The following is a 22047-nucleotide window of genomic DNA, read 5'->3' as shown; positions in this document are numbered from 1 at the left end:
TCGTGTCTCGTACATTGTCAGCACGTGGCTGATGGCCAGGAGCTGTCAGCCCATTTCGGGGTGAGTAATACTCCAGAATCAGCAGTATGCTGGCAAAAGTATTTGGGGATGGCAGGAGGGAGCTGTGCAGCAAAGGAGTGTTTCAGATTTTGTGATGATTTTCCCCACTGCCCTTGCAGCCATTCCCTTGTTAAAGAACATTTGTTTCCACCTCTGATGAATGAGTTTGTGCTGCAGAATTAATCTGCTCATCCCTATATTTGCTTTGCACTGAGAGCTGAATCAATGGTAAGAGAAGATAATTTCGAGGGTAAGTATTTGTGTCTCATCTCCCTCCTTCACTTTCATACTCGTACATGGCTTTGTGGACCATTTCTCTGGGGTTTTGAGGTATCCATTGACCTGCTCAGAGCGACAGGGCACGAAGGATGTCAATAGGATGAAAGAATTCATAATCACAGGGATGCTGGGCTGAAACTCACGTAACGCCACAACCCCGTTTGATTTCATATTCACCCTCATTAAACCGCAACAGGTACAAGAAAATACGTGGCAGACGGTCCCCAACCAACAAAGCACCGAAAGATTGAAACAGCCGAAGTGCTCGTGCTCTCCGCCTGTCATTGAGAAGGATGCATTCTCCTACTGAGGTTACGGTGAGCTCAGCTTAGGTTCTGAAGTCAACTGCTAGCACAAATACCCCCGAAAGCAGGCAGGCAGGAGCAGCCACGGTGGATCGTTCGTGCCGGAGGGACCCCAACAATCGCTGGGAACGCTCCCGCTGAGGCGGCCCCGGGGGCTGCCGGCTCCCCTCATCTGCATAGCCACGCCTTCATCTGCATATCCCCCGCGCCATTGGCCAGAGGTCTCCCCAGCGGTGGCGCGGCCAGGGCGGTCTGGCTCGGCGCCTCATTAGCATTCGCCCCGCCTCCGAGCGCGGCAACGGGGCAGCTGATTCGTTGCAAGTTCGTGATTTGGCACCGACGGGGCGAGGCCGCGCTCTGCGATTGGCGGAGCCGCCTGTCAATCCGCCGCGGCCAGGGCCGCACTTCCGCCTCGGTGTCCGCGGTGCCGGCGGGGCCGTCGCTGGAGCCGGTGCAGGTAACGCCGCGGGCCGGGCCCCGGGCCCCCGCGCTCCGCTCCCTGCTCCGCTCCCACGGGGCTCCCGCTCCCCTCGCCGGCCCCAGCGCCCCCACAGCCCCGCTCGGGCTCGGCTCGGAGATCCCGTCCCCGGCGGGCCGCGGACCGCGCTGTCAGTGCGGCGGGGGCGGACGGGGGAGCGGCTGCCCCAGCGGTGCGCTCCCGCCCCGGCGGCCGAGGGGGCCTTGAGCCGCCCGGGTGGCTCGGGGCGCTGCGGGCCGCAGGCCTGTGCTGCAGCCGTGGGGTGAGGTGCTGAGCCCGTGTCCGGCGCAGTGAATCCTGCGTGGTGCGGTGATTCTCCGCGGTGCTGAGCCGTGCCCGGTGCTGTGATCCCATCCCGGGCTGAGCCCTGCCCGGTTCCACCCCATCCCTGGGGCTCTCTGGGCCTGGGGAGGGAGCCGGGTTTGAAGGACGTTGCTGTGCAGAGGGTGCGGGTCAGTGCAGCTCCGTCAGCCACAGCGTTGGGCTTTTTCTGATTTTACCATATTTTTTCCGATTGCTTTTGCAGCTGGGTAGTTTAGCAAAGGAGTCTACGACACCCGGCTCCCCAGAGGAATGTGCTGGGCTCAGTTTCAGCACAGTACAGGAGCCTCAAGGGGCCTTTTAGGTCACAGCTGAAGCACAGCGAGCAGACGGGGTTTATTTGGGATTGGCTTTTTTGTTATTTTGTTTTTCAGTTACCTACTCGATGTTTCTCTTACAGAGCTCCTGAAAAGGAGACAAGCAAGATGGGAAAAATAGCAGGAAAAAAGGCGTTTCTTTAAATAACATGCCACCAGGACTTCTGCATGGTAATAAAGGTATAAGTTGCCATTTATTTAATTTGGTTATTGGTCGTGTTTGTGCTCTCTTTATGTTTGGGTTCAGGACTCCTTTTGGAAGCAGTTTGTTACTGTGCAGCACTTGCAGGCCAGAATGTCAAATGTAGGTTCAAAATCACCTCCTGGCTTTTACATGTGCCATAACCTTGTGTTCCCTCTCAGAAGTATTTGCCAAAGCACGTTGAGCGCAAGCACTTCTTCCATTTCCAGTGAATTTTCTCAGCTAAATTACATAGCCTTCACTTGGGATTCCAGGAAAAGTAAAAAGGGAACATGGATCCGCAGTGTTGATTTGCATCACTCTTCCATCGTGTTTCCTTCTCTAAGGCTTTGCATGCAAGGGAAAATAAATTTGATCGTTCCAACTTAACCTTCTGAAGTTCTATAAATCCATGTTCATGTTGCCATCTGGGGGCAGCCACATGTGTTATCATCTTAACAGACTTTACACCAGCGTGCTCAGGGACTTCTAAAGCCTCAGGGCAATTTCTGGAAGCAGTGACTTGGGTAACTTCCAAACATGAAGCGCTGTGCCGTGGGATGGGAGTAGGAGAACTGGCTAAACTAGCATGGAAGCAAGAAATTCCGAGCAGTGATTTTTCTCCCTAAGTAACCCCTTGGGTTTTCAGTTACAGTAAACACAGCTTTTTCTTAAAATAGTTGTCAAGGTGTACAGATGTTTGACCACGTGACAGAAAGTTGAGGGCTGTCTGGGATAGGATCAGGAATGGTTCTGATCAGGAATGGTTTCCTGAACCAACAGCAGCTCATGATGAACTTGTATTTTCAGGAAGTCCTCAAAAGGAAGCATTGAGATGTCTGCTGTCCAGGAAAAAATATGGCATTTTTCCTCCAGAACTGGCTCTTCAGCCATGCCAAAATAATCTTAGAAACAGAAGGCAAAAGTTTGAGGTAGAAAGTGATGATTAGACAACAAACCCTGTGCCTACAGGTAGTTGAAGACTAGATGGGATAAAGGTTTCAGTTGATGTGATACTGAAAAGCAGTGTGGTTATTAGTTATTTGTTTGCTGACATCTTTTGGTAACTGATCACAGAAGATAGTTTTCACTCTTGGATGGTTTCTTTAAGTCAGTTTTAATACTGTTACTGCTTTCCATGATACGTATCTGCTGGCAGGTCTTATGATTGAAACTGGTATTTCTTTCAGTCTTTCTTCTTGTGAATTCTACTGTGTGAACTTCACACATGCTGACCTAGAACAAAGGTGGAAAGCTTTGCTTTCTGTTATCTTAGTGTTGGCTGGAAAACGTCCCAATCAGGCTTTTTTTGCTTTGATAAGGCTATATTTTAAAATCACTGTTTGTAGTGCCAGTCAGATGATTTTTTTCTTTGCTGTTGTTTGAAAGCAAGATTAGCCTGCAAGTACACTGAATTTTTAAGCAGATAATTTACTGGCTTTGGTATTTGAAGTAGCTTGTCCTTGAACAAATGCAATGTTACATCATGCTGTTGATTTCTAGGCCTTCTGTTTACAAGGTGCCATTTTTCTAGTCCTTCCCTCAGCATCAGTTTTGTCACCTGCGTCATGGAGGTTATAAGAAGTATCTGTATTTGACACTGCTATGATCTTCTAAAATGCTTGGTGTTTATCTCTTGAGAAGTAACTAAAATGTTTGGTTCTTAAAATTTTTGGAAGAAATGCACAAAATGAGGCATGCAAAGAAGATGTGTGAAATATGGAGTGCTAAAGAACTTGAATGTTGTTGCTGAGCTTGAAAATATGTAGCTGATCACAGGGGCATCTTCTCCAAGCTGAATAAATTGGAAAGTGAGAGCAAGGAACAAGTTGGTCACCCTGTATCTGCCACTTTGGAGATACGGGACTTTGATGTTTTTCCTATTGCAAAAAAACAGAGGTTATGCTTTATAGCTGTTCTTTATTGGGTTTTATTATTTTATGGAATAGACCACCACAGAACTTGGAATTCAAGAATTCATATTTCAATCCTTGCATCTTAATAATTACTGTGCAGCTGTGCAGACAACTGTATGATGATGTAATTATTTACTTTGTATCCTTAAAGGCTTGTAGTAGCAAGTTGCAGGAGAGCAACAAGCAATTAGAATGTGTCAAATGTGGTTTACCATAGCTTTCAGTTATACTCTTTAAAAATGTATTGTTGATTCAGTGCACAAAGATAATGTCTTAATTTTCAGGATCAATAAGTGGCAAGAATAGACTGAGCTTACTTAAACTTGATTTTTTTTTCTTTCCTTAAAAACAGTTACAATTGGAAATTCATTTGCTGGTCTAGACAGATCATTTAGATTAATTCAGTATATTTTATTATGCACATAATTTAATGAGACAGGTTTGTAGTAAATTGCAGCAGCTCTCCATTCAGAAAATGCAGAGGCTGCAGTGTTGTCTTCCTGGGCTTGTTTATCCATCTGGTGGGAAGGAGGGTGCACAAAAGGTGAATTGTCCCTGCAGCTGCAGAAACAGAGCTGGACCTTTTAGTCCTGGCCCTCTTGGTTTTATAGTCCCCAGCTTGAGCTGTCTTTTGCTGTGTTGGACACGTAATGTCTGTGCTTGGTGTTAGACCAAATGGAAACCTTGTCTGTGGTGTTCCTGTTCCACTCCAGTTCTTTTGCTGTGCTGGTCAGTTTTGGGTCAGATAAAGGCTCTTGGGATGCTGTGAACCTTTGGGGTGTTGCAAAATTTGCATGCTTAGGGTATTTGTCAAAAAAAGTGTTCTCATGACTGGATAAATAACTTCATTATATTTTTACTTGCGTTATTTTTACACTTCTGAGTAAAATTTTTTCAGGGCTCCCGAAAGAATCTGTTGGTAGATCTCACTGTGTTTTGATTCTAGTGATAGTTGGAGGCAGTGGAGGTTGGAGGTGGTAGTGTGTGAATTCTGAGGTGTCTCTGGTTCACGTCGCTCCCTTCAGCTCGCTAACTCACTAACCAGCTCCCTCTGCTCCCTACAACGTGTCAGGGCAATCAAGTGATGATGAGAATCCCTTTAATAGCTCTCTATTATGAAACTTGTGTGTGTTAAGGCTGCAGAGAAATTCTCTCACCAGCCTGTTCATAAGGGGCTCTTCAACAGCGTGTGCTGACTGAAAGGAGAACTTTTTCAGGAGAGCAGAACTGCCCCGTGCATGGGTTTTTTCTAGGTTTTGCACTAGAACAATGAAACTGTTCAGTGGTTGTTTAATAGTGGAACAAAATTGCCACCCATCTTCAGAGGTGTAAATAACTTTGTTTACATGCTCGTGTTTTGTTTTAAACAAAGTACTGTGCACATTTTGTTACCCAAGTGGGTTAATGGTACTGAGCAGATAGCTGGGTGGATTCTTTATTAAAACTGGACTCCAAATGGAGATATTTGTCCTGTCTTGAGGAGTCAAAGTTAATTTTGTTTTATTTTTTTAATGTCTTGACAGCAGCAAACATAGTAGCAACCTTATACTGGAATCCGTTAGGTATTTCCTATAAATGCAGCTTTAAAGGAAATTCAATCATAGCATAAACTCTGACTTCCTAAAGCTTTTGCAAATTTGTGGTATTGTCTTAAAACCCCTTCACAAATAGTTTGTTAGCTGTGTGCATGAGCTCGTGCTGTGGAATCTGAGTGTGTGAGAAGTTGGTGGTAGGTATAAAAATATGGTTTCTTATAGCGTAGGGCTCTGCGCTGGGTTAGTCACTGTCGTCCTCCTGCTTTATTTGCAATATAATTGCTGTCACAATTCTCTAAGTCTCTGTGAAAATTCTTTGCAAAATACCTTGTACAGAATAATTGTAAACCTGCACCTGTCTGGGGGGAATGAGTCCACAGAGACAAAGCTGCTTTTGAGGAGGAGGATCTATAAACTTAAACATGTAACTTTTTTTGGTGTTCTAGGGGTTTTCTCCAGTGATGTTTTATGCTGCAACTGTCTTCATGTTCATAAGCTTCAGTGATCAATTTGCAGGGGTGGTTGCATTATAATGAGAAATACCCAAGCAGCCTTAATTTTGCCTTCAAAGAGAAGGTTCATAAATGATTAATTGTATATCTACTGACACTTGTGTCCGAAGCCACTGTGCTTGGAGTTATTGATTACTTCCCACCTTATCTCTTACAAGTAAGATAAAACAGATCCCCAGGAAACAGCTAAGAAGTAACTTGCTTTACAATACAGTATTGAATGATTTATTTTTTTTACCAGTGTGGCTAGAAATGAGCTGATTTATCACTCCTGATCAAACCTAGCATTATGCATCATGCGTGGAAAGGTGTGTAGAACAGAATTTTGTCATTTTTTACAATTATGTGCCATGAAATAGTTTCCAAGGGAAGGGTACAGAGTCTGAAAAATGCTGTACCAGATGCTCTAGGTGGAAAAATGTCTCAGATATTGAGGTAGTGTTAAGAAGGGAGAACATTTACACAATTCTGCATGAATTCCAATGAAGTGTTTTGCATCAGAAAATACTGATCTGCTGGAATCAAGTTTACTTGGTCTGTTTGTCTTGTTAGACTTGAAGGAAGTTCTACAAGCCAGTATCCTTGGCTGTAGGAACAGAATTTTTGGCTGAAATGAAAGTGAGGAATAGCCATGGGTTCCGTAGGTAATTGAGCACTATTCTGGTAGGATATTTTCTGTCCAGTTTCATCTTTACAATTTTTTTGTTAAATAAGTAGTACTTCTGGTAGCATCACTGGAGCTTTGTGCTGGGGGCAATGATTAGTGTGTAGGACAATTATTGTCATTTGTTCTGATGCAGAAACAAGTTTTGTGACCTTTACTCCTTTGAAAGCCAGACTTGTAGTGTTTCAGTTGTCTCTTAATTCCTGTGAAGCATCGCCAAAAATTGGTATTTCTAAGAGAACAGAACATGGTTGTGCCTGCCATAAATTGTTCAGCTCATTTGTTCAAAGCTAACTTTTCAGATGTTCAGTTTGTTGTCATGATTGTTTCAAGTGCTGGCACTGAACTGTCCCCAGGCCATTTAATAACTCGCAACTACATAAAAGCCTGTGGTAAGGACAGCTGCAATCTCCAAAGAAATGGAAAATTGACATTGGGCTTGGTGTTCAACTGATCCTCTTCACTCAGCCTCTTTGCACTTTATTTAACAGATTTGAGAAGGAAGTCGCCCTTCTCTTGCTGTGTTTGCAGAGAGCTTTATCTTGCCAAGACATCTGGAGATGGTATTACATTCAAACTGTGGAGTAAGAAACAAATCTCACTTGGTAAAGAAAATCCTCTTCTGGATTCTGCTGTTCTCTGGCTGACAAGATTTTAAGTGCAAAACAGTTAATCTAAATTGCCAATTAAATTGCTTCTTGGCTAATTTTTGTAGATGTTTTAGATCCAATGTTGCTGGTAACCTAATTTCATAAGTCAATTAAGATTCATCCTTGCTGAAGCTTTCATTCAGAGATGAAACACTGCAGTTTGATGTTTTCAGGAGATGTGTATGAATCAAACACACATGAATATTTATCTTCTAGTTCAAGTTATTTATTTCTATCCCTTGAAGTACTACAGCTATGTTTTATTTCAGCTGGCAACTCAAGAGATGATGGGGTTGGCTCTTATTCCACCAGTCATGTTGTAGACTGTTGGGATTTTTGTTCTCCTTTTTATTTCCCATTTAATATTTTTGGTGTTAGTGTGAAGGGTGTGGATGTTTGATCTTCTGCTGGCTCTTTGGGCATCTCTTTCTGGACAGAAGGTGCATCCTGAGCCTAGGATATCACAGAATGGTTTGGGTTGGAAGGGACCTTAAAGCTCATCTCGTTCCAACCCCCTGCCATGGGCAGGGACACCTTCCACTATCCCAGGTTGCTCCAAGCCCCATCCAACCTGGCCTTGGACACTTCCAGGGATGGGGCAGCCACAGCTTCTCTGGGCAGCCTGTGCCAGGGCCTCCCCACCCTCATAGGGAAGAATTCTTGTCTAGTATATAATATAAACCTGCTCTCTGTCAGTTCAAAAGTTCACATCCCTCCTTGTCCTTGTCATATCAAAGCAATGAAAATGGTTTTCATGAGGAAGGTCCCAAGTGACTCTTTTTTCCCCCTTTTTCTTAATTGCTTGCAATTTTTCTCTTTTCACGTTAAAAAACTTAATTTGCTGTGGAAGTGCACATCCAACAAAACCTTGTTAGGCATGTGAAAAAGCTGATGAATGTGCTAGTTCATGAATTCTTTGGTGGCACTCTAATTCCAGTGTATTGAACTCCTAACACCCTACCTGCTCATGCTGGTGAATGTCTGTGGTTATTTTCGTGACTGCTTATTGATTCTGTACTTGGTTTTACTTAAATGCTCCTGGATTTCACAAGTAGATTCAATATCTGTGTAATGAATAGGACCAAGTGTCTTATATGTTGTGTAGAGCTAGAACATGTGCTTTCAAAGCAAAAAAAAAAAAAAAAAAGTTTTTTAATTTCGGAGGGTGATGTCAGCAAAGCTTTCCAGAATTGCTGCATGATGAGAAATTTCAGCTTGAGGTCTGGAGGAAAAAGGCACTGCAGCTGTCCCCAGCCAGCTTCAAACCTGAGCTTGCTGAGCCACATTCCAGCCCAGTGAGCCACTCATGCTGGTCTTTCTATAGAAATGTAAATGTTTCTTTAAGGAGGAGTAACTTTCGGTTATCCAGCTGTGTCTTTGTTGAGGATTAACCTGGAAGAACGAGTTAGTATGGAGTAACTAGTCGAATTAATTTAGTCAGGGTAGTTGCAGGTTTAAACTCTTACAGGGCTACAAGTTTTTGGGGTTCTTTAATTGGTGTATAAGTTCCTTGGATCCAGGATCATGGTGACAGAGGAACAAGCTGGTTGTTTTTATTATTTTTCTCCTGAAAAATGAAATTTGAGAAGGAACAAGCCTACGAGGTGACAAATTGAGGGATTATTAATTTACCAAGATAAAGGCTGTGGATTCCCACACGCTGGATTTGGAGAGAAGCCATGAAGGTGGAATGTGCATTTTCTCTCAGAGAGATGCTCATATGCACGTCACAGAATGCGTGGAGCAAATTAGGCAGTTTATAAAGTGATTTGCAGAGTCTTGCGCTTTTGTTGTCCTGGTTTTAAAAATAAGTTCAAGTGGGAGGAAATGGTTTTAAATAGGAACTGTGCAAAGTCTGGAGCAGATGTAGTTCTGGAAGAGAGTTTGTGTACCTTCTACTGCTGGGGACTGTGACCTTGTAGGGGGCACTCTGACCTGCACAGAGCTTTGGAAAGCAGAGCATGTTACTGGCAGCCAGATCACCTGGTCCGAATCACTGCCGAGGGACAGGTTCAGCTCTGTGCTGACAGACAGACCACTTTGTGTGACATTATTCACAACCAGCTGATTGACAGATCTCCTACCACTTCCTTGGTCATGGGAGCTTGGCTGGGGCTGTGGGTGGTGCGAATTGTTTTATTACACTCTCTGCATCAGGGCTGTGGGGGTCACTGGGAGAAAGGGAGTTTGCTCCCGTGCTCCTCTTGGGACCTGTCCCGTGTTTAGGAACAGCCCTTTCTGTTTGTTCCCTCTCCTGTGACAGACATAGTTGTGGAAGGCAGGATGTCAATCTGAGTAATTCCCTTCCCTCTGTAGAACCTATTTCAAGGTGTGCTGTGGGTGTGTTTCTGCAGTTTTTACTTCAGCTGCATGCTTTGTTTTGTCCTTTGCCTTTGCAAAGTCCTCACATCCTTTAAGAAAGGGGCTGTCCGTGGTCATCAGTCAGGAATGCGTGACCATTTCTGGTAAACGATGAGAATTTAAAGGCGTTTTAATGATTATCACAGAATTATAGGATGGTTTGAGTTGGAAGGGGCCTTAAAGCTCATCTCATTCCACCCCCTTGCCATGGGCAGGGACACCTTCCACTATCCCAGGTTGCTCCCAGCCCCATCCAACCTGGCCTTGGACACTTCCAGGGATGGGGCAGCCACAGCTTCTCTGGGCACCCTGTGCCAGGCCCTCCCCACCCTCACAGGGAGTATTTTTTTCCAATATTTAATCTAAACTTGCTCTCTGTCAGTGTGAAGCCATTCCTCCTTGTCTTGTCACTACATGCTCTTGTAGAAAGTCCCTCTCCACCTTTCCTGTAAGCTCCCTTTAGGTAACCTGCTTTTGAGTTGTTGTGCAGTACCAATGACACTTTTTAACAGCAAAAATACAAAAATAAAAATAAATGTAGCCATTTGTACTCATGCACACAAATCCCATAATAAATCAAATTAGTTCGTACCAATCCGTAGCCTTAAAATATGAGGAAGTAGATAAGCTTTGTTGCTTGTTTCTGTAAACCACAAAATCTGTACTGGTTGTGGTCAGGGGTGTGTTGTCATCATTAAATGAGGCATTTCCAGTTCTCTTAAGGTGCCTCTACTTTTCCCTCTTATTGATGAGATGGTTTGGTGAGTGCAGCTGGGCTGAGATCCCCAGGGAAAGCACATTTCAGGGTGTCTGTGCCTTGGGCACCCAGGCTCAGCCCCTTGGCCCTGCCTGGAAAGTGAAGCCCACTAAGGTAATTTTAGGCTTTAAACCAGCAAACCTCAGCTGCTGAAACAGTGTTCTCTCAACAAGTGAAGTCTGTGTGGAAACCTGTTTGTTACATTCCTAATGATTACTGTGTAGGCAAGAAAATGTCCAGATAGGCTTTGTGTTTCTTCTACACTGTGGGACTGAAAGGTGAGACCATGATAGGATGTTTTTGCTTTATGAAAGATTTTCCAGGACAGCAGCTGGTCCTGAGCTCCTGAAGGCCTGTCTGATGCAGGAGTGTTGCACCCTTCCTTCTGTGGCAATTTTGATAAATGTTGCTAACCACAGTTGCTGGTGTGCAAGTGAATTCTTCTGGGAACATCAGGGACATGGGGGAGGAAATACAGATTACAGATGCTGAATATGAAGCAACCAGGATGTTTCTGTCTTTTGGCATTTCAGCCAAGTAACTTTTGCTCTCAGTAAGTGAACAGGATTTAATCCCAACTTCTTGGCTCATAAAATCTGAATGCTGTTACCACTGTGTGTTCAGCTACATGCAAATTCATGTTAATCTCTGCTATATAAAAGAACTGAATGTAAAAGGAGTGATATAAGCGTGAAGTTATTCCTAGTGTAACTCAGCAAAACATATTCTTTTACCCTTTTTAAAATGTTCCTAGCACCTTAGGACAATTTGTGACTGTTATTTAAAGTGACTTTAATGAATATTTTGTATATAACTTAGATACGTATGATTGAACTTTCATTTTCAAATAGAAGTGAGCTTCAGGTGTGGCATGAGGTAGACATCAGGAGAGCACAACATAACTCTGCTTTTCATTTGTCTTTGATTCTGGTCACTTCATTTGTACTTGGTGAGTGTTTTTATGGGAAAGCTTCGTTGTCTCTGCAGTGAAACTTTGCACTGTGGGATGTAGTTCCACTTCACAAGGCCTTTTGTAATGCAATTATTATTGTGCAGGAGAGGGGAGAGGGAAAAATGGCACTCATCTGTATGACCTTATTTATTCTAAGTTTCTTTAATGATATTTGACAGTTTTTTAAGTCATAATTTTTTTCTAAGTGCCTTCTGTACAAGACTAAACACGAAAAGGAAAGATGGAAGAAAACATGGAGAAAATAATGTAGTTGTAATGCTGATCATGAGAGAGCTGTATCTTGTACATCTATAAGTTCCTTCTGGAAATACTGGCTGCTGTTTTGCTAGAAGGATTCAGTGCTTGCAGACAATTGAAACCATAAATGTCTTGCATCTTCAAAGATACTTGGAGGGTGAAGACTTGTAAATACAATATTGCTGGTGCACAGATTGATATAAAATCTTACAGTAGCAAGGAAATGGGAGGTTCCTAAGGGAGAAGTGACAAACTGAAATACCTGGCCTTGAAAGATGTAAAATAATTCAAGGCAAACACTAAATTCATTAACTTAGATGAGTTCTGTAATGGGCTGGTTTAGCTCCTTCTTCTGAATGGACAGTTAGAAGAACTGTATGTATGTGAGACATTCAAACAGCTTTTGTTCTGGGCAGTGAAGGGAAAAAGACTTGACACACAGTCTGGTTTCTTGCAGAGAAGAAGAAGGAATTGGCTTCAAACATGGTAAACTCTTCTCCTAGGAGCAGAGTGTGCTTCTGGCTTTGTTTCTCTTAATTAGAATGGAATTGTGCAAGTTATAATTACTCTGGAGAAACTACTGTCACAAAAGCAGTGGAATCTTCAGGATCAGAAAAAAATTGAGACTGACAGATTGGGGTTGTTTTGGAGGAGATATTGATAGCATTGCCATGCTGTCATTTATTGTGGTGTACTTGGCTCGTTGTTGGAAGCTGGTGAACATTTGTAAGAGTGGAAACGGAATTTTCTCATTCTTCTCCTTAAACTAGAATTGGGTGAGGTAAAAATGTTTGCGTTACACCATTGCCAACCATCTGGAAAAAATCTAATTTAGTGTATCCATAAAGTAGAGCTGGATTGCTACATAAATCTGTAAGTTATTTGCAGAGTGCGTGGTTCTACTGAGGAAAAGTTTGTTGGTTCTTTACATTCCTTCTAGAAGGAAAAATCTCCAGTTGTCTCTTCAGGAGTGCATAGCAGTAGCCTGACGAAACTTCTCTCAGGGTCACTACATATTGGTTGCATGATGTACAGTCAGGCCCAACATTTTCATGCAGTGGTCAGATTTTGAGATACAAAGGTTCTTTCTTGTTCCCAGCTTTCTTGCTTAAGGATGCAGGAAGGCTTATCCTCTTGCTAAGGAGAATTTTTGGGTTGCCAGCTGGCTTTTTCTTCTGTCAGTTCTCTGCTCCGTCTAGCTGTACTTGCCCGAAATTTACCTTGCTGTAAATAAGATATGTTTTACAGTAATGTATATGAAGTATTTATACAAACAGAAGTGTGGCACTTCTCTCAGCTGTTCTTGTGGCAGGCAGTAGCTGTCTTCAAAATTACTGTGATATCAAAGATAGCTGTTTACTTATGAATGCAAAAATCCATCTTTTGCCATGGGAAGAAACAAAAAAATTAGTGTTTGTCAAGTGTGAGTGTTTGTACACAGGAGAACTGTGGAAGATGCTAATTTTGTTTCCCTGTCTTGTCAAATAGATCCTCTAAAGCAGCTGGGTATTTGCAAGAGAAGACCCTGACAGCATACAGATACTTAATCTCTAAATCAAGTTCAACAATGCATTAGAGGAAGCTGCACTGGCTGCACAGAGGTTTCACACTGAAGGATGAACAGTGAAGAAGAGTTTTATGATGCCGTTACGGGTGAGTGATGGGCACAGTGCCAAGGGGAAGAAAACCCCTATAAATTGCATTGTGTGTGTTGTAATATACAGCTGTTAATAGTAAATCAAAAGTAAACTTGTGCTGATAAAACTTGTAGTGCTGTCTTCTGAAAGTAGACAGGGAAAATTATAACTCATGTTCAGGCTTGGAAATGAGGGTTTTTTTTGTTAAAGCTTAATGCTGGTTATTATTTCATCACTGTAACAGTCCTTTAATGGCTAGGTCTTGCTTTCATTTTCTGTGAAAAGCAATTTAATAGCAGCTTGAGAAGTAATGCTTTTAAGACCCTTTGAAAGGTGAAATATTTTCTGTGGGTTGTTTTTATTGTTATTTTATTCTTTTTTTTTATTTTAATAAAACCCTTATCCTAAAGAATTGAAGTAGAAAATGTTTTTCTGGTCAGAAAAAAATTACTGTAAAAGTATGTTTTCAAGATAGGGAGCAAAAAGTCTTTGCAATCCTGTTTTTTTCTAAAGAAAGCAAACATGAAGCACTTCACACTTGAGCAGTGTATCAAATAGTACTTTGCTTTGAACTAATAAGGATGAATAAGAACTTTAGATGGTTTTAGTGGTGAAATAAAATGCTTGAAGTATTTTAATAAACAAAAAGGAAATCCTCTCAAAGATCTCAAAGAATTTTAAAGTCTTCCACTGAAACGTCTCTTGAGCAATTGTGTAGCAGAGGTGAAATGAGAAATACTCAGTGTACAGCTGTTAATGTAAAATCACAGGAACAAAAAGAGAATAATGGTAAGTGTGAAAGCTGAAGGAATGGAAGTAGCATGGTAGGGTAAGGTAGACTTAGACATGGCTGGTTGCAAATTCATGTGAGGAGTAAACAGAGGGGGCTGGGTGAAGCAGTGTGACTGACAGCAGACTGTACAGGACTTGTCACAACTGTGTCACAGAGGACAGAAGGAAATTTAGTTTGCATTCATGCCAGCTAGGTGTGATGGGGACTAGTACTCCAAATCCATCTGTAAAATCAAACCTTTGTACCACTGAAGTCTTGAAAACACAATGGGTTGTTTTTGTATGTCATTTGTAATCTTTCAGTTGCAAGAGCTCAGGGTCACTGCCATAAATGAACTAGATTTTTTTTCCACTAAAAAAGGTGTGAAAAGAAATGTGCCTCTAAGCATGAGGTCTGTGTTGTACAGCTTTGATGGTGATGCATTCCTTTGTCCCTTGCTGCAGAACTGTACAGCCCTCGGTGTTTGACTCATCTGCATTTAGATACTCTGGTTTTGTCCTCTTTCCTCTTCTTTTTCCCCTCTACCTCAAAAGGTTGATTCCCCCTGCAATGCTCCAGGTGGTGGTGACTGAGCTATTGTGCATGAGCTGTTCTTGTACCTGCAGTCGTGGCTGACTGCTCAGAACTGGGGTGTTGTGTATCAGTTCTGTGAGCACTCCTTGTTCCATCTTCATTTTTATTCTTCCTCAGGGGGGAATGTGCTGGCAGGAGATAAGTTTAAATATATATATGTTATATGTGTTCCCTTGGAGCCTGATACTTGGTTTAAGGGGAGTGCTAAGTTTGGAATACTTTGCTTCAGATTTGTTCTCCCTCAGGACTGTCTTTAAGGACAGGTGCTCAATCCCTTTCTCCTGCTGGATTTTAGGAGATGCTGACAGTTTGATGAGTTACTTGCACAGACCTAGTGAAGTCAGACCTAGCTCTTTGTAGCTGTGTCTTGTCTAGGTCAGAAATGTGATGCAGAGAACAACTGTAAATGGGCCTCTCTGCATTCATGTTCCTGGCTGCTGCTGTCTGTAGTAACTCTTTGCTCCTGTTAACACTGTGGATCTTTCACATGGTGCTTTAGTGAATTTTTTAGGTGTTAATGGGTCCTGGTAGTGCCTGCCTGTCTCTTAGTTTTTTAATGGTCTGGACATGGTAGGTATAGGCACAGTACTCCCAGGAGATCAAGTCCACAGTTAAGGTCTCTTCTGAGCTTCCAGGTTTCCCAGTGACAACTTCAGGATTTGGGCTTCCAAATTTTGATTTAAAAAAATGAAATGCCCTTGGCAGACTCCTCAGTCTGCTCTTTCCAAGGATGCTCTCCTTGTTTTTAGGTCAGATCAGCAGAAGGGCAGAAGCTGCCTTTAGATGTGCGTCTTCTGCTCAAAGTCTAGGATTGGGATGTGGCTGCCAGGAATGAGCACATTTTCCAGCTGTGTTTTAGCATTGAGATGAAAACAGTGTGTGCACCATACTTTTCTCTTGCTCCTGCTGTGTCCTGGGCCCTGGTTGCCCTAGAAGGAGCTGCGATGTGTTCCCAGAGTTCACTGATTTTAGGAATTGGGTACTGTGGTTTGTGTCCTGTAGGGAGTAAACCAGGCTTAGAGCACTTGGACTCTGTGGGAGTTACTCTGCAGCACTCTCAGCAGCAGCCCAGGTAGTTTTCTGCCTCCTTTAAGATAGTATGGGCTCGCTCCTTGAGGAAGTCACAGCTTTTCTATAGTTACTAATTGATGATATCCACTTCTAGAATATGAATCTCTCCGAAGGACACCCCTGAGGTTTGGTGTAGTGGATTTAACTCCTTGGCTGAGAAGTTTCCTGCTTCTGACACTGTCCCCGTCTCATCCAAGAGATGCTCATGGGAGGGAATTGTGTGCTGTATGGTTGGGAATCCTGGCAGATGGTTTGTCCCTGACTGGATGATGATGGCACTTGTGGAGGTGCAGCATGGACTGGGGTGTCGATGAATCGAGGGGATGAATCAAGTTGATGACAAAGAGAGTTTCCATGGGGAGAAGTTTCTTTGCAGTCAGAAGTTATTAACATTGCTGACACTTGACAGCCTTACCTCATAAATGAGTACTCCCATTGGGAATCCCTTGGGAATGTTACCTGTGATCTCACTTAATTCCAGACATCACAGCTGTCAAGAATCTACTTTTTCTCAAATTCCAGTGGAAGCCTTCTGTGAGGCAGGATCATGATAAACGTGGTCAATCCTTTGATGAATTTCAGATTCTTTGAAATTTTCTGAGAGACAAGGAGCATATAGTTTTGATCTATGTCACCTTGGGTGTGTTAATGTCATCACAGATGTTTTAAAGACTCTGTGCCTCTTTTAGAGCTGTATCCTTCATTAATATTGTCAGGTATCTTTTTGCCGAAGTGTTTTGTGAAAGGGTTGCCACAAAGCAGGAAAATGCCTGGCTGTTTACCAGAGTAATTTATTTTTGAGAACATGGATAGTTTAATTTTGCTTTTTTAAATATTAGCCTGCAGTTCCATGGAAATCTGTTCTGTGCCCATGAGGCTCAGCTGGTTCATCCAGCCAGGTGTATTTGTTGTTCTCTGTTGCTTTCTCGTGGGGAGCAGGAAGTGAGGTTATCTGCCAAACTGATATATTTTCATTGTATCTGGATCAGACTGAATCGATGGCTGTGTAAGTATTGCAGATGTTGTGAAAGGCCAGCCTGCCTCCAATCAGCTACAGCTTGTGACTGTGGCCTTATTTTGGAAAGTGGAGAATGGTTAATTTCTGGCAAAGAAAAGTAATACCTCTTGCTTCACTCGCTGCCTACACTTCCAGCTGTTTATCCCTATTCCTTATGCTTTTTTTAGATCTGAAGGCTCTCAGTACCAAGGTATTTTGATTGCCTTTCTGCCTTGGCTGACAAGGTGTAATTGGTACTTAGGGGAGTTGCTGACTGTCCGCAGGGGAGGTCTCGTGTCTCTGTCTGTGACTCACAGAACCAGGGCCTCTGCTGCCTTGGCTGATGTGCAGCACAGTCTGAGTGGACTTGTTTCAGTTGCAGGATGTGGAAGAGGAAGGCTAAGAGAACTAAAGTTACTGGCAAGTCACTTTTCTTTAAGCTCTTGAAATAGATTTATGTTGGCACCTAACTTAAGTATTCTGCTTTGAAAATTTAAGACTTTCTAAAAGCTTCTGTTTCACTCTTAACACACGTAAATGGAACTTCTGATTAAGCTAATTGTTGACTTTGTATTTCTGTCTGTAGTCCCCTATCCTCCTTTTAAATCTGCATCTTTATCCTTACTCCCAGTGGCTTTTCAGTATGAAAACTGTCCTGTAAGTAACTCTTACCTACTCAGTTTCTCAAGTTCAGAGCTTTATTGGCAGCTGGTGTAAGGCTCTTTTTGGAACTTAGAAAAACTACAACATGTCATTTCTATAAGCTGTTTTTCTTCCAGATCTGCCTCCTCTCTGAAGAACAGTGTCTGGATAGTTCTTCATAGAACTATAATACCTAGAATTTCACTGAGAAGCATCTTCCAAAACTTTCTCAATGAGCTTGTAGTGGATAAGTCATGTGATGCTCTGGTTGAAAGTGTAGTTGAAAGTCTATGATTATCTGGCTGTGTACCACAGTGGTTTTGTTGTTTCGGTTTTTTTTAAGTAATTAAGTGGAAGTGCAATCTAATAAAAGCAAACTTTACCCTTCTGAAGTAATTCCTTTTCTGGAGAAAGGATTTAATTTTTATTGTTTGTCTGCGAGACATTCATTTTAATTGGCATTTATTTACTTACCAATGACATATTGTTGTCCATAAATAATATATATACTTGAATCTAAATTCCTGTTGTGCTTTACAGGAACAGGGCAAAACAATTCTGAATCATAGGAAACAGAAAAACTAATGTGGATAACACAATGACCATTGATAGGATTTGCAGGGTTTCAGGTACAATGTAAAGACTGAAATTACAGTAACATTTTTCAGAACTATTCCTCTGTAATCCAGTGGACTATTCCTGTTGTGAAGCATTACTTTTACATTTAGGTGTGTTTATCTCATTGAAGTGCTGCTGTTCCTTACATTGTGTGAACTTGATCAGTTTTTTGGGTAAGGGCACATGTACCAGAAAGCTCATTCTTCTTTTTCCCAACTTTATAGTTATACTAATAAGTTTTTTTGCTGCTCTTACTGTAACTGGTTCAAACAAAGCTAATATATGGTTAAAAATGCTATTTTAAAATCATAAATATTTGGTTGTGAGTTGACTGAAGGTTTTTTTAAGACAGGTGTTTCAGGGTAGTCTTCATTTTAATGACCTGAATCTATATGTGACTGTCATGCTTTCCAATTGAGTACTAAGACTGCCAAGGTGTGGTTATTGCTGTGTAATTACATTCTTGTGACATCAAAATGTAGGAGACAGGGCAAGACATGACATCACCCATTACACCTGCTGTTTACCAAGTAAGATCCTATCAGTGGGACTTCCTGGTGCAGTTCTGAATGTTATTGCCATGGTCTTGATCCCTGAAAAAAGTGCAGCTTTTTGTTTCTGGAATGTGTGCCTTGCATGAATTGCTCTAATACAGCAAAAGCAGCCATTGAAGAAGTTAAAACAAAGTTGAAGTACTGCTTTTTTAAAAAGTTAATGGCAGAGGATCACAGCATTTTAGTCTATTTAAAATTGAAATGGAAATAATCTTTGTCACAACTGATTTCTTTACTCTATTAGAGTGTTTACAGGCTTTGTAATATTTCAGAATCTTTCTGTACCCACAGCTGGACTCTGGGCCAGGCTGTAACTGAGTGTGATGGCAACTCAGCACAAAGACAAGGGGCTGCCCAGGTTGTGACAGCTGAATGAAAGGAATGCAAGAATTGTTATGTATTCCTTCAAACTATGGCAAAATTTGTACGCCAGCAAATACCCACATTTTCATGTTGCTTTTTGATTCTGACTCTTAAATTGGAAGCTGGAAACTCAAGTCTTTCTTGAGGAAGAATTGACCCTTTTGGCACTCAGGAAGGACTTAATGATCTTAGAATTAATTTCAGCAAAGATGTTCCTTTATTACAGTGAACGATCAGCAGTGTTTTCTGTTGTAGTACTGTGGCAGTAGTGAAAGATTGTATTAATTGATCGTTTTAGGGTTCTCTGTGGTGATGCTGTTGTGGTTGACAAATGTTTTGTTTCTGCAGTCAGTCTGGGTAGCAGCACTGAGGGGAGGCCTCTTGCTGTTGATTGAGACCCAAGGGTGTGTGTAGGGGTGCATAGAATGCTTTTAAAATCTTCTTATTCAAAGCCAAAGCAAAAATTGTCATTATTTTTTATTACTATTTCTGTAATTTATGTTACTAAAAAATAAAATCATTAGACTGGAATCTTAGATTGTTAGTTTAGTCCAACTTTTACTTAGGGCTGCTTAATACAAAAGTTTGTGTTCTACAGATTCCTGGTGGTTTAACATTTTTGGGATTAAAGCTGTTCCAAGCATATTGCTGCAAGCTGGGGTATGGTTACAGTGGTGTTTCCAGTAGCTCTTGACCAAGTGGGTGGATTTGGGACATAGGAAATGCAGCCCCCTCCTGTAGGTAATGCTGTGGGTCACTTGTAGAGCTGAGGGAATGATTCATCCTGGTCTCCACATGTTCCTGCTGCAGCCATTAGGGAAGTGTTATATGGTTTGCACATATGGGTGGCAAAAAGAAGTTCGAAATCCTGTATTTCTGTGGTTGCAGTTGCCTGGGTGTGTTTGCCCCTGCATTGTGAAATGGCCATTTTCTCTTTTCTCTTTTTTCTTTTTCTCCTTGCCTGTTAGCAGCCTAAGTTTAATTTATTTAAGGTCTTTGAGGAAAACTACAGAACTGAACCAAATTATTTTAATTACGCTGCAGCTCTGAAAAAGAGACAATGCAGCTAATCTGATTAGGAGTTACTTGAGAGCTTTTAAGATTCTAAATTAGTTTTATATTCAGCAGTGTGAAAAATGATAATTCTTGATTCATATACAATAATTGGCTCATAATACTCCTGGAAATTAGGTCTCTTAATAAAAGGTTTTCACTCTGATACTCTTTGAAATAAACTAACCTGGTCTAAGTGTCCTTCAGGTGTGACACTTGCAAAATGTGAGTGGCACTCTGTGGCATGGTAAGATTCCAAAGAAAACTGTTGCCTTTTGGTTTTTATACAGGCTTTGATTCTGACAATTCTTCAGGAGACTTTTCAGAAGCAAATCATAAAGTTCCAGAAATGCTTGATCTAGATCCACACCAAAGCAGTAGGACTGGAAAGCATAATGGAGAGACAGAGATACAAGAGAATGGGATTAAGAGACACAGGTAAACACATAGAGCTGCATAGGAAATGAGAGGTGAGCACGTGCTGGCTCATAGCTTTTGGGGTGGTGCTGTTCTCGTGGGAGAGGGTAATTCTCTGGAACTGAAAAGTCATTTCACGTGTCTGCTTCCTGTGCCAAGTCTGGGGTGATGCTTTGCTTCCCTTGTAAGTTGCCTCCATACCTGCAAAAGAAAATGGCTTGTTGTTTAATGGGCTGATAATGACAGCTGGATTTTTTTTTTTTTTTTTCCATTACAGGACATCATTACCTGCCCCAATGTTTTCTAGAAGTGATTTTAGTGTGTGGAGCATATTAAAAAAATGCATTGGACTGGTAAGTTAGCTTGAATGAAGCATCTGTGTTAGGGCTCCTAATGTCAGCTGGTTAGTTTCATTGTTAAACATCAAGACACAGAATAACACCTGGTGCATTTTTCTTTGTTTTCACTAGGAAACAATTTTAAACTGCAACTCTAAATCTCAGCATTTATTTATTAACAGTACTATTTCCATATCTTCTTTAGCTGTTAGAGCATGTGGATTGGTGTTTCTGAAGCTGTCCTTTAAGAACTAGGCTAAAGCCATTAAAATATAGTCAAATATGTTTGATTGACACAATGCTCTCTTACCTGCTTTTTTTATTCTTTTCTTAGCAAAATGTGATTTAGGGCTTTATTTTATAAATTCATGTCATCTAGGACATACAGCTGTACTCTCAAAACTCCTTTTGGTGGGATTAGTGACCCATCTACTAGAACCTTTTGCTTGGACCAAATCAGTTTAAGTCGGTTAAGGTTAACATTTTTCTTCCCTTACTGCCTGTGCCAAGGTGAGGAAAATGTTGCATTAGCTTCATCTGGTGGCCTTCTGCTTTCTCTTAAGTTTTAAGCACTTACATTAATGCTTTAATGCTCAGTCACAAGTGCAACTTTGTAATTAAACAGCCAAATTTGCTTGGGTGTAGTAAAAGACCGGGGGAATTGGAAATCTCTGCGTGAACTTCGTGTCTGTCTTGTATCCACATGTGAAACCAGAAATGGTCTGACACAAATAACAGGTTGCTTAAATAAAGTCACTAAAATCTGGTAGAGCAATTCAAGTACTATTCTTTATGTAAATGTTCCTTTCAAAAAATAATTTGTGGTTGCTGCAGTACAATGGATAGATTTTATACAAATAAGCCTGTGAGGGTTTCCAAGGAGTGTGTGGCACTTGAGTATCAGCACAGAGCTGGGTTAGCACATTATTGCTGCTACCTATGGAAATTTTAACCTCTTCTGCTTTACACAGACCACAGCAGAGAAGGTAACATTCTCTGGGAATTTATTAGGTTAGCTGGATCAATATTTTAAGTTGTTATTTGAGATTGCAAGTAGGGTTCTGCAATGCTTCCAGCTGTAGCATCTGGAGGTCTGCTCCAGGCTTGCCAAATATCCTTTGAGGAATACTATAAATAAACTCACCCACAACTTATTTTGAAAATTCTTGTTGTTGCCAGTTGTTAACTTAGTGTTGTGTCTAAGAAGTGAACCTGCCCTTTGGTTATGTAGGAGCTGTCCAAGATTACGATGCCCATTGTCTTCAACGAGCCCTTGAGTTTCCTTCAAAGGATAACAGAATATATGGAGCATATATACCTCATTAATAAGGCTTGTAGTCATGCAGATCCCCTGGAAAGAATGCAGGTAAGAACCCCTACCACCTTCTGGGTAGTTCAGAAGTTGTTTTTTTTTTCTCGTGGTCTTTGATTTTAAGATAATTTCT

The 22047-nt window shown here is 41.7% G+C and overlaps 1 protein-coding gene across 1 annotated transcript in view; it reads left to right on the top strand.

Annotated features, from left to right (window-relative positions):
- The first annotated feature begins 1003 nt into the window (after positions 1-1003).
- Positions 1004-22047, top strand: part of OSBPL2 (oxysterol binding protein like 2) — a 34832-nt gene continuing 13788 nt past the window's right edge. The window contains exons 1-6 of the mRNA XM_048321816.1: positions 1004-1101; positions 1844-1940; positions 13035-13199; positions 20138-20285; positions 20542-20617; positions 21834-21968. Coding sequence (XP_048177773.1) covers positions 13163-13199; positions 20138-20285; positions 20542-20617; positions 21834-21968 — 396 coding nt within the window. The 5' untranslated portion in view covers positions 1004-1101; positions 1844-1940; positions 13035-13162. The remainder of the gene's footprint in view (positions 1102-1843; positions 1941-13034; positions 13200-20137; positions 20286-20541; positions 20618-21833; positions 21969-22047) is intronic.

Source organism: Corvus hawaiiensis, chromosome 17 (genome assembly GCF_020740725.1).
Source record: "Corvus hawaiiensis isolate bCorHaw1 chromosome 17, bCorHaw1.pri.cur, whole genome shotgun sequence".
NCBI classification, from domain to species: domain Eukaryota; kingdom Metazoa; phylum Chordata; class Aves; order Passeriformes; family Corvidae; genus Corvus; species Corvus hawaiiensis.
Note: the sequence above shows the minus strand (reverse complement) of the source record. Positions and strands in the feature narration are given on the sequence as shown.